At 59.1% G+C, this 11,706-nt stretch overlaps 2 protein-coding genes across 2 annotated transcripts in view; one reads left to right on the forward strand and one right to left on the reverse strand.

Moving 5' to 3' along the window:
- REEP6 (receptor accessory protein 6) overlaps positions 1-4,222 on the reverse strand; it is an 8,431-nt gene extending 4,209 nt beyond the window's left edge. The window contains exon 1 of the mRNA XM_026457282.1: positions 3,849-4,222. Within this exon, the coding sequence (XP_026313067.1) occupies positions 3,849-3,963 (115 nt within the window). The 5' untranslated portion in view covers positions 3,964-4,222. The remainder of the gene's footprint in view (positions 1-3,848) is intronic.
- A 674-nt stretch (positions 4,223-4,896) lies between these two features.
- PCSK4 (proprotein convertase subtilisin/kexin type 4) overlaps positions 4,897-11,706 on the forward strand; it is a 9,394-nt gene continuing 2,584 nt past the window's right edge. Inside the window, exons 1-8 of the mRNA XM_026457291.1 lie at positions 4,897-5,085; positions 5,336-5,440; positions 6,625-6,717; positions 6,809-6,937; positions 7,039-7,115; positions 7,209-7,297; positions 7,612-7,784; positions 7,860-8,072. Of these exons, the coding sequence (XP_026313076.1) occupies positions 4,897-5,085; positions 5,336-5,440; positions 6,625-6,717; positions 6,809-6,937; positions 7,039-7,115; positions 7,209-7,297; positions 7,612-7,784; positions 7,860-8,072 (1,068 nt within the window). The remainder of the gene's footprint in view (positions 5,086-5,335; positions 5,441-6,624; positions 6,718-6,808; positions 6,938-7,038; positions 7,116-7,208; positions 7,298-7,611; positions 7,785-7,859; positions 8,073-11,706) is intronic.

The following is an 11,706-nucleotide window of genomic DNA, read 5'->3' on the forward strand; positions in this document are numbered from 1 at the left end:
TTAGCAAGGATGGTCTCGATCTCCTGACCTCGTGATCCGCCCGTCTCAGCCTCCCAAAGTGCTGGGATTACAGGCTTGAGCCACCGCGCCCGGCCAAAAACACAAAAAGTAGCCAGACTTGGTGGCGGGCGCCTGTAATCCCAGCTACTTGAGAGGCTGAGGCAGGAGAATCGCTTGAACCCAGGAAGCGGTGGTTGCAGTGAGCAGAGCTTGCGCCAGTGCACTCCAGCCTGGGTGAGATTCCTTTTCAAAAAAAAAAAGAATGAGCATAATCTGCAATGATAGCCATCTCGTTCCAGGCCCTATGGGAGGCGCTGGGAAAAGAGGCTAGTGTTGCAATACAAGGGATGGCAGAAACCTGCAAGGGAGGCCAGGCTGTCATGAAGACTTGATTCCAGAGCTGAGAAAGGCAACTGTTTCATCTGTTATCTTAGTTCAGGGTTTCTCTGCCTTGGCACTGCTGATGTTTGGGGCTGGGTCATTCTTGGTTGCTTTCGGCGGGGAGGGGAGGTGGCTGTCCTGGACACTGCAGGGTGCTGAGCAGCATCCCTGGCCTCTGCCCTCTCCATGCCATCAGCTCCCCAGTCATGACGACCACAGATATCCCTAGACATCACCCAGTGTCCCTGGGGCAGGGTGGGGGGCAGTACTACCCACCCCCTGTCTTGGAGGCAGCAAACCCCAGCATTTCGGTCCCCCGGGTGGAGGAGAGCCCTTTGGTTGACTGTGCACTCACCAGCCGGCACTGAGCAAGGCTGTGGCTGCATGGAGCCTCAGTTTCCCCCTTGGTAAGTGGGAGTAGTAATGGCCCCTGCCTCCTGTGGTTTCAAGTTAACAGAGAGGGCTGGGCACAGTGGTTCATGCCTATAATCCCAGCACTTTGGGAGGGAGGATGAGGTAGGCGGATGGCCTGAGGTCAGGAGTTCGAGATCAGCTTGACCAACATGGAGAAACCCCATCCCTACTAAAAATACAAAATTAGCCGGGAGTGGTGGTGCATGCCTGTAATCCCAGGTACTCAGGAGGTTGAGGCAGGAGAATTGCTTGAACCCAGGAGGCAGAGGTTGCGGTGAGCCGAGAACATGCCATTGCACTCCAGCCTGGGCAACAAAAGCGAAACTCTGTCTCAAAAAAAAGTAATAACAACAAGTTAACAGAATGCCTTTCTGCACGTTTATTTTTATTCATTTATTTATTTTTGAGACGGAGTCTTGCTCTGTCGTCCAGGCTGGAGTGTAGTGGCACAATCTCAGGTCACTACAAGCTCCACCTCCCGGACTCAAGCGATTCTCCTGCCTCAACCTCTTGAGTAGCTGAGCTCGCCACCATGCCCAGCTGATTTTTGTATTTTTAGTAGAGACGGGGTTCACCATGTTGGCCAGGTTGGTCTCAAACTCCTGACCTCAGGTGATCCACCCGCCTCCGTCTCCCAAAGTGCTGGGATTCCAGGCGTGAGCTACCGTGACCGGCTCTTCTGCACCTTTATTAAGTGCCTTCAGGTAACTATAACACAGTCCCAGCAAGGAGGGTGTTCAGAGGAAAAGGTGTGTGTGTGTCCAGCTCAGCCCCAATCCTGAACCTGACTCTGAAAAGAATGACTACGACAGCTGCATTTATTAAGCGCCTATTGTGTGCCAGGTTTTGTGCTTTCCCCGAATTATCTTATTCAACAGCCAGAACTGGGGCTGGGTGGGTGGGTGTTGCCCAAGGTCACACAGGGAACCTCCATGCTTCAGAGAGCTTGGACAGCCTTCTTCCTCCTCCCCTGGAGCTGCTATCTGCAGAGTGAGATAGAGGCCACTTCCAGACCAAAGGGCAGAGGCCCAAGTCCCTCCCAGCCCCTCCTACCTGCTTTAGTCTTTATCCACAAGCCCCCGAGGTCAGGGGTAGGAGGAGTCCCCCAGCTGGGAGGCTGTGTGGCCTCCCGGTCACTGTCTCCTCAGTTTCTCCGCATGTTACCCAGGGGTGTGGGATTTGTGGATTTAAATGAGGTGGGAGAGGGGGGATGAGGGAATGCTACCTCCCCCCAGGCCTGGCTTGTGGGAAGGAGTGACTCTCCCAGGGCGTCCCTCCCCTAAATCCCTGTTCCTGCAGCTTCAGCAACGGGAGGATGACCTTGGACATGAGAACTGTGGAGGGGGGCCCAGTCCCCACGATTAGCAGCAGATGGGACTGGGAGTGGGCGGGGTGGAGGGGTGTATGCCTCAGATACAACAGGCGCAGAGGCAGCCCCTACCTCCCTGTGCCTCAGTTTTCTCTCTGGTGACACAGTGCCCCAGCCAGTCCCTCCCTGCTGCCTGCCTCCTGGGTGCTCTGTGACCTAAATTCCTGCCCACTGGCCCCAGAGATGTGGAAAGGGAGGGCAGAGGCCAGGGACCTGCTCCCGGGGACAGGCACAGCCAGGCCATGCCCATGCCACCTGCTGCGCTGCACATGAGACCAGGCACCTGGGGACCTCCAGGGTCTGGACACAGACTTCAGACTGTTCTGGGGCTGCCTGGCATGGGAACCCCCAGATGGTGGGAAAATGGCGGGGGGAGTGGACTCCGGGGATCCACCTGCAGAAGGTGCTCAAAAAAGTGGCACTGTCCTGTACCCAGAACACCCCAGGCCCAGAGCAAGTCCTTTCGAGTTATTTTGCAGAGCTTCCTGGAAGAGAAGGCAGAGCCAGTGGGGCTGGGAGCAGTGGCTCCCACCTAGAATCCCAGAGCTTTGGGAGGCTGAAGCAGGAGGATCGCTTGAGCCCAGGAGTTTGAGACCAGTTTGGGTAACATAGTGAGACCCTGTCTCTTAAAAAAGTTAATTTTAAAAAGTTTTAGGCCAGGCAAGGTGGCTGACACCTGTAATCCCAGCACTTTGGGAGGCTGAGGTGAGCGGATCACCTGAGGCCAGGAGTTCGAGACCAGCCTGGCCAACATAGTGAAACCCCTTCTCTACTAAAAATACAAAAATTAGCCGGGCATGGTGGCGTGCGTCTGTAATCCCCGCTGCGCAGGAGGCCGAGGCAGAAGAATCGCTTGAACCCAGGAGGTGGAGGTTGCAGTGAGCTGAGATTGCGCCACTGCACTCCAGCCTGGGCGGCAGGGCAAGACTCGGTCTCAAAAAAAAAAAATTTTTTTAAGGTGGGGAGAGAGGCATGTAAGGAGCGCTTACTACATGCTCTTGCTGTAGTTTTGGAAAGGGGAAGGGGTGCGGCGTCACCAAGGGTGAAAGGCCCATAAGAACTGTAATGAAGTCACAATCGGGGTGCCTGGATCTCCCGCTCTGTGGGCCCCAGTCCAACCTCCCCACATCACAGCTGTCAGACAACCCAACTCCGTCTTAACAAATATTTACGCGCGGTGGCACTAAGCCATTGAGCGGGGGAAGGTGAGCTAGGGCAGGAGAGGAGGAGGAAAGGAGAGTCCTGAGCAGCCCCCCCGGGACGGTCCGTTCCCCTCCCCGCCTGGAGCCTCCCCTCGGAAAAACGGGAAGATCTGCACTGTTGCAGCCAGGCCAGGGTCCACGGGGAGAGGGGGACGGCGAAACGCGCAGGACACTGGCATCTTGTCCCCTCCGGGGCCACTGGGCAACTGGAAGAACCGGACTTCGGCATGGCAGGCACCCAGCGCCCAGAAGGAGGCGACGGGGGGCGGCCAGGGATGGAAGCTAGAGAGGGGTGGCTCGGGAGCAGAGTCGCAGGGCGCGGGCAAGGGAGGGGTTGCGGGCGGACCTCGAGGTCGCGGTCACCCCGCGCGCTCCACGAGCAGGACCGGACCCCGTAGCCGGGGAGGGAGTCAGACCTGCGATCCCCGGGCTCATGGCCTCAGTGTGCCCGTTGGCGGAACGGGCTAGCGCCGACGGCTCACCTGCAGCCAGATACCGCTTCTCCAGCCCGGTCTTGGCCTCCAGCGCCCCCAGCACGTCGGTGACCAGGTTCCTTTGCTCCAGGAAGCGCTCCACGCGCTGGCTCAGGCCGTCCATGGCCCCGACGCGCCCGGGTTTGGCTGCTCGAACTCGCCCGCGGACCCGCGCACCCACTCCGCTGCACGCGCGCGGCTTTCCCGCAGCCTGAGCCGCGCTGCTCCGGCCCGGCGCCGGTGTCCGCCCCCGGCCCCCCGCCCGGACCAATGGGAGGGCAGGGCGGACAAAGGAGGTGGGGCCTGCCCCGTCTCCCCCGCCGCATAGCCCTCCGCCGCTGCCGCCGCTGCCCAGACCCCGCCGGGAGAGGGCGGGGCGCGCCGGCCCAGGGCACCGATTGGCCGGGCCGGAGCGAGACGTAGCTGATTGGAAGGGCGGCGTCAGGGGACGGGATTATTGGCTGAGGGGGTGGAGCCAGGGCGAGGAGAGGCGCGAGTGGGGGCGGAGCCGGTGGGTGGGGCTAAGAAAAATCCGAGCCGATGGGAGAAACGGGACGCGATTCATTGGCGAGACCAGTGGAGGGCGGGGCTGAACACAAAAGAGGCAGGGCGGAATGGTAGGGGCGGGAATGGGGCGGGGCTTACCGGGGGAGGCGGGATTACTCTAAAGAATGATTCTGATTAGCCCGGATAGGAGGCCGGGCTGATTCTCGAAGGAGGAGTGTGTTGGAAAGTGGGCGAGGCCAAAGAAAGGGTAGGACGCGTTACTGCAACAGTGAACCCGCTTCTCTGGTTTAGAGTCTTGTCGTTGTACAAATGGGAAAACTGAGGCTCCCGAGGGTGTGGGTCTGCGGAAGACGGGCAGGCGTGCGTCCCTGCCCCGCTTCTGTCAGAGCTTCGCGCCCGTCTTGGCTGAGTAGCCGCAAGGCCCCCTGGGAGTCGAAGCCTTCCGCGTTGCTATGGAGCCGGGGGCTGAGAGGACGCCTGGATCCACTCGGCGGTTTGGCGGGAGGGAGGGGCTTTGCGCAGGCCCCGCCCCCTGCCCCGCCCCGCCTCTATGCGGCCCGCCCCGATTGCGCTGTGGCTGCTCCGGGTCTTGGCCTTGGCCCTCGTCCGCCCCCGGGCTGTGGGGTGGGCCTTGGTCCGAGCCCCCATCTATGTCAGCAGCTGGGCCGTCCGGGTGTCCCAGGGTAACCGGGAGGTCGAGCGCCTGGCACGCAAATTCGGCTTCGTCAACCTGGGGCCGGTGGGTGGGACCGGAATGGACAGGAAGTGGGGGCTTGGAAGGGACTAGACCCCGACAAGTGGGAGGGAGCCCACAAGGTCTCCTAAATATCAAGAGCCTCAGCCCACCCTTGCCTCAGCCAAGTTCAGCTTCTGGGACTCCCAGAGAGCACCTGGTGGGAAATGACAAGAAAGGGGGCTGTTACCGGCCCTCGGGGTCTTCAGCAGGGGAGCCGGGTCCTATCCGTGCGGCCGCTTCCCCACATCTCCAGATCTTCCCTGATGGGCAGTACTTTCACCTGCGGCACCGGGGCGTGGTCCAGCAGTCCCTGACCCCGCACTGGGGCCACCGCCTGCACCTGAAGAAAGACCCCAAGGTGAGCCTGGCCTGGAGGCCATCCTCTCGGGGTCTCAGCCGCCTCCTGGGGCCACTAACCATCTTCTGTGGTCTCGTGGTTGTTATGAACAGCTGTGTGCTTTCTGTGGCTCAGACCCACCTGGACCACAAGTCTATACAGCAGGAGGAGGGAGGGAGACCCAGATACGGAAATCATGGCGCCTGCCAGGGCCTGGTACCCAGTGGGCACCTCTTGCCCTCCCCCTCCCTCCTCTGGGTCCCAGGGGCTCTGGTAATGAGGGACAGATGGCCTGCCTTTCCCACTGTCTAGGTCATAGGATGGAGGGAAGGGGATTTTACGACACAGGAATGGGTTTCAAGGAGTAGGAGGCTTAAAGTCACCCAGTGGCCCTCAGGACGCAGTGTCCGGGTGCTCAGAAAGGGGCCTGGGTCTGATCGGGCTGGGCCCTGTCTAGAAAATGCCTGGGATGTCAAGCTGAGGGGTTGAGATGGAGCCTGGGAAGCCCTCGGAGGTCAGGAAGTGCCTTGAACAGGACTGGACAGCTGCCTGCTTACAGAACCGGGAGGGAAAGCAGTGGCCGGTTCCCGATGTGGTTTGCAAGAGCGAAGCCAGGCCTGGTGTGGTGATTCATGCCTGTAATCACGGTACTTCAGGAGGCCGAGGCAGGCAGATCATTTGAGCTCAGGAGTTCAAGACCAGCCTGCCCAAGATGGCGAAACCCCGTCGCTACTAAAAATACAAAAATTAACCGGGCATGGTGGTGTGTGCCTGTAGTCCCAGCTACTTGGGAGGTTGAGGTAGGAGAATCGCTTGAACGCGGGAGGCAGAGGTTGCAGTGAGCCAAGATTGCACCACTGCACTCCAGCCTGGGCAACAGAGGAAGACTCTGTCTCAAAAAAAAAAAAGGAAGTTATGCAGATGCAGGAGAGAGAAGGATCTAGAACAGGGATTGGGGGAAGGAGTGGAGTGGGGACCTGGGGACCTGCAGTCACCCGGGGCAGCGACATCGCGTCTGGGGACCCAAGGACAGGTAGTCCAAAAGCCTCAGTCCCCTCTGCAGACAGAGCAACGGGCAAATGGGACGCTGGAGGGCAGCCCCCACAAACACAGGGCCCCAGGGCATGGGGCTGCCTCACTCCCTGAACCACAAGGGGCCCCAGGAGCGAGCAGCGGACAGGCCTGACCCACCCTCCGCTCTGCAGGTGCAGTGGTTCCAGCAGCAGACGCTGCGGCAGCGGGTAAAACGCTCTGTGGTGGTGCCCACAGACCCCTGGTTCTCCAAGCAGTGGTACATGGTGAGCGGGTAGCCAGGGTGGGTGGGGACAGGGCCGCTGGCGCCCTCGACCCCAGGCCCTCACAGGGTCACAACCCCGCCTCCCCCTGCAGAACAGCGAGGCCCAACCAGACCTGAGTGTCCTGCAGGCCTGGGGCCAGGGGCTGTCGGGCCAGGGCATTGTGGTGTCTGTGCTGGACGACGGCATCGAGAAGGACCACCCAGACCTGTGGGCCAACTATGTGAGACCGCGGGTGGCTGGGGGCGAGGGCTGCCCCAGGTGCCGAGACCGGCTCCAGCCAAGGATGCCTCCCAGCCCCCTCATATCCCCACCTGTCCCCAGGACCCCCTGGCCAGCTTCGACTTTATTGACTACGACCCAGACCCCCAGCCCCGCTACACCCCCAGCGACGAGAACCGGTGAGCAGGGCTCCTACAGCACACGGGGGAAGCGCTAGTGCCTGGCAGGGGGATGGAAGCCGTGATGGGAGCCCTTCTTGGCCCTGGCACCAGGCACGGGACCCGCTGTGCTGGGGAGGTGGCCGCGATGGCCGACAATGGCTTCTGTGGTGTGGGGGTCGCTTTCAACGCCCGAATCGGAGGTACCCAGGGTCCCCCAGCAGCACCATTCGGGGACAGAGCGGGAAGAGGGTGATGCTGGTGGGGAGCTGGGCCCACAGACCAGGGGAGGAGGACTCGGGAGCCCCCCACCCCCCACCCCCGTCGCTGCTGGGTGGTGCTAGGGCCCCAGACTCCAGGGCTTGGGGGCTGCTGGGCCAATACAAATGGTCCCACTCCAGGGAGCAGAGAGAGGGCCCGGGTGGGGCTGGGGAGTGGTGTGGAGTGGCGCGGGGTGGGCTGGGGTGTGGGGAAGGGCAGGGCTGGTGGCAGCGGCCCTCCCGCCCTGGCTCTGCAGGCGTACGGATGCTGGACGGTACCATCACCGATGTCATTGAGGCCCAGTCGCTGAGCCTGCAGCCACAGCACATCCACATTTACAGCGCCAGCTGGGGCCCAGAGGATGACGGCCGCACGGTGGACGGCCCCGGCATCCTCACCCGCGAGGCCTTCCGGCGCGGCGTGACCAAGGTGAGTGGGAGCCCAAGGAGGGCCAGGGTGGCAGGCCAGGCCGACGCCCCCTCCCCGCCCCTCCTGGTTTCCCAGGGCCGCGGCGGGCTGGGCACGCTCTTCATCTGGGCCTCGGGCAACGGCGGCCTGCACTACGACGACTGCAACTGCGACGGCTACACCAACAGCATCCACACGCTCTCTGTGGGCAGCACCACCCAGCAGGGCCGCGTGCCCTGGTACAGCGAAGCCTGCGCCTCCACCCTCACCACCACCTACAGCAGCGGCGTGGCCACCGACCCCCAGATTGTGAGTGCAGCCGCCCCAACAGGGTCCCCTCCCCAGGCCCAGCCCGGCCTCCTCACCTCCCTCCTGTCCCCACCACTGTGACTTAGCACCCTCCCAAAGCTGCTTTGAAAACGCCAATCCAGGCCGGGCGCGGTGGCTCAAGCCTGTAATCCCAGCACTTTGGGAGGCCGAGACGGGTGGATCACGAGGTCAGGAGATCGAGACCATCCTGGCTAACACGGTGAAACCCCGTCTCTACTAAAAATACAAAAACTAGCCGGGCGAGGTGGCGGGCACCTGTAGTCCCAGCTACTCGGGAGGCTGAGGCAGGAGAATGGCGTAAACCTGGGAGGCGGAGCTTGCAGTGAGCTGAGATCTGGGCCACTGCACTCCAGTCCGGGTGACAGAGCGAGACTCCGCCTCAAAAAAAAAAAGAAAAAAAAAAAAAAACGCCAATCCAGGCCGGGCGCAGTGGCTCACGCCTGTAATCCCAGCACTTTGGGAGGCCCAGGCAGGTGGATCACGAGGTCAGGAGATCGTGACCATCCTGGCTAACACAGTGAAATCCCATCTCTACTAAAAATACAAAAAATTAGCCAGGCATGGTGGTGGGCGCCTGTAGTCCCAGCTACTTGGGAGGCTGAGGCAGGAGAATCGCTTGAACCGGGGAGGCAGAGGTTGCAGTGAGCCAAGATTGTGCCACTGCACTCCAGCCTGGGCAACAGAGCGAGTTTCCGTCTCATAAATAAATAAATAAATAACCCAAATCCAGGCTGAGCACAGTGGCTCGCGCCTGTAATCCCATCACTTTGGCAGGCCAAAGAGGGTGGATCACCTGAGGTCAGGAGTTCAGGACCAGCATAGCCAACATGGCAAAACCCTATCTGTACTAAAAATACAAAAAAAAAAAAAAAAAAAATTAGCCACGCATGGTGGCAGGCGCCTGTGTAATCCCAGCTACTCAGGAGGCTGAGACAGGAGAACTGCTTGAACCCAGGAGACAGAGGTTGCAGGGAGCCGAGATTGTGCCACTGCACTCTATTTTAGGCCACAGAGCGAGACCCTGTCTCAACAAAAAACAAAAACAAAAACAAAAACAAATCCAGACGGATGCAACAGCTCACTTTGGGAGGCCAAAGTGGGAGAATCACTTCAGCCCAGGATTTCTTTCTGTTTGTTTTTGAGACAGAGTCTCACTCTGTTGCCCAGGCTGGAGTGCAGGGGCATGATCTCGGCTCACTGCAACCTCCACCTCCCGGGTTCAAGCGATTCTCATGCCTCAGCCTCTTGTGTAGCTGGGAGTACAGACATGTGCCACCATGCCCGGCTGGTTTCTTTTTGTATTATTAGTAGAGAATGGGTTTCACCATGTTGGCCAGGCTGGTCTCAAACTCCTGACCTCAAGTGATCAGCCCACCTCAGCCTCCCAAAGTGCTGTGATTACAGACGTGAACCACCGTGATCAGCGAGCCCAGGGGTTTGAGACCAGCCTGGGCACCATAGTGAGACCCCATCTCTACAAAAAAATTAAAAAGTTAGGCTGGGATTGATGGCACACATCTGTGGTCCTAGCTACTCAGGAGGCTGTGGTGGGAGGATTGCTCGAGCCCAGGAGGTCAAGGCTGCAGTGAGCTATGATCATACCACTGCACTCCACCTGGACAGCAGAGCAAGACCTTGTCTTAAGTAAATAAATACGGCCAGGCGTGGTGGCTCACGCCTGTAATTCCAGCACTTTGGGAGGCCAAGGCAGGTGGATCACGAGGTCAGGAGATCGAGACCATCCTGGCCAACACGGTGAAACCCCGTCTCTACTAAAAAAAATACAAAAAATTAGCCAGGCGTGGTGGCAGGCGCCTGTAGTCCCAGCTACTCGGGAGGCTGAGGCAGGAGAATGGCGTGAACCCAGGAGGCGGAGCTTGCAGTGAGCCAAGATCGCACCACTGCACTCCAGCCTGGGGGACAGAGCAAGACTCCGTCTCAAAAAAAAAAAAAGAGAGAGAAAATAAATACATAGATGAAACCCAAATCCAACCCCACCAGTCCAATCACAGCCCTCCTGTGGCCCACCAGGGTTCTTGGATGAAACCAGCTCCTGGGCCCCAGCCACCTCTGTGCCCTGTCTCAGCCCCTTGCAAGAAGGTTCCCCCTCATTTCTCCAGGCCCCTCCTGCCTCAAATTCTCCTTGGGGAGGCCCCTGTGCCCGATCACTGTCCCTCTTCTGCCTTTGCTGACTCTTCCTTCAGACCCCCACCCGGGGCCACTGCCTCCAGGAAGTCCCCCAGGCCTTTCCCCATCTCATACACTCGCCTCCCAGTGTTTGAGAGTCCCTGAGGCAGTGATGAGCTCCCCTGCAGGGCTCCTCATGGCAGAACCAGGAGGGCCTGGGTCATCTCTCAGGCGCCGGCGCCAGATACATAGCAAGTGCTTCCCTGAATACCTCCAAACCCAGGCGAGTTTCCTGCCAGGGCTGCCCTGTGGTCTTAGTGCTGCCGCCCCATCGCTGACCTGCACATGTCTCAGGCAGGGCCGGCTTCCGGGCATATGACCCAGCAGGTACCTTTTAAGCTCAATCTTTAGTATTTTTCTTTCTTTCTTTTTTTTTTTTTTTTTTTTTTGAGCCGTGTCTCGCTGTCGCCCAGGCTGGAGTGCAATGGCCCCATCTCGGCTCGCTGCAAGCTCCACCTCCTGGGTGCACGCCATTCTCCTGCCTCAGTCTCCTGAGTAGCTGGGTCTACAGGCGCCTGCCACCTTTCCCGGCTAGTTTTTTGTACTTTTTAGTAGAGACAGGGTTTCACCGTGTTAGCCAGGATGGTCTCGATCTCCTGACCTCATGATCCGCCCATCTCAGCCTCCCGAAGTGCTGGGATTACAGGCTTGAGCCACTGCGCCTGGCCCCGGCTAACTTTTTGTATTTTTAGCAGAGACAGGGTTTCGCCATGTTAGTCAGGATGGTCTTGATCTCCTGACCTCGTGATCTGCCTGACTTGGCCTCCCAAAGTGCTGGGATTACAGTTGTGAGCCACCGCGCCTGGCTCTTTCTTTTTTCTTTTGAGATGGAGTCTTGCTCTGTCACCCAGACTGGGCGCAACAGAGTGAAGTGGCATGATCTCAGCTCACTGCAATCTCCGCCTGCCAGGCTCAAGCGATTCTTGTGCCTCAGCCTCCTGAGCAGCTGAGACCACAAGCATGCCACTATGTCCTGCTAATTTCTTTTGTATATTTTGTAGAGACGGCATTTCACCATGTTGGCCAGGCTGGTCTCCAACTCCTGAGCTCAAGCGATCCACCAGCCTCGGCCTCCCAAAGTGCCAGGATTAGCAGGCCACACCACCATGTCTAGCTAATTTTTTTTATTTTCAGTAGAGATGGGGTTTCACCATGTTGGCCAGGCTCTTAGTACTTTTTGAGCATAGTCCTTGTTACTTCTTTCTGAACTCAGCCCTTGGAGTTCTTGGTACCTTTTTTTTTTTTTTTTTTTTAACTTTTTTGAGACAGAGTCTCACTCTGTCACCCAGGCTGGAGTGCAGTGGTGCAATCTCAGCTCACTGTAACCTCCACCTCCCAGGCTCAAGCGATCCCCCTACCTCAGCCTCCTGAGTTGCTGGGATTACAGGTGCCCACCACCACACCCAGCTAATTCTTGTATTTTTCC

Source organism: Piliocolobus tephrosceles, chromosome 21, assembly GCF_002776525.5.
Source record: "Piliocolobus tephrosceles isolate RC106 chromosome 21, ASM277652v3, whole genome shotgun sequence".
NCBI classification, from domain to species: Eukaryota; Metazoa; Chordata; class Mammalia; order Primates; family Cercopithecidae; genus Piliocolobus; species Piliocolobus tephrosceles.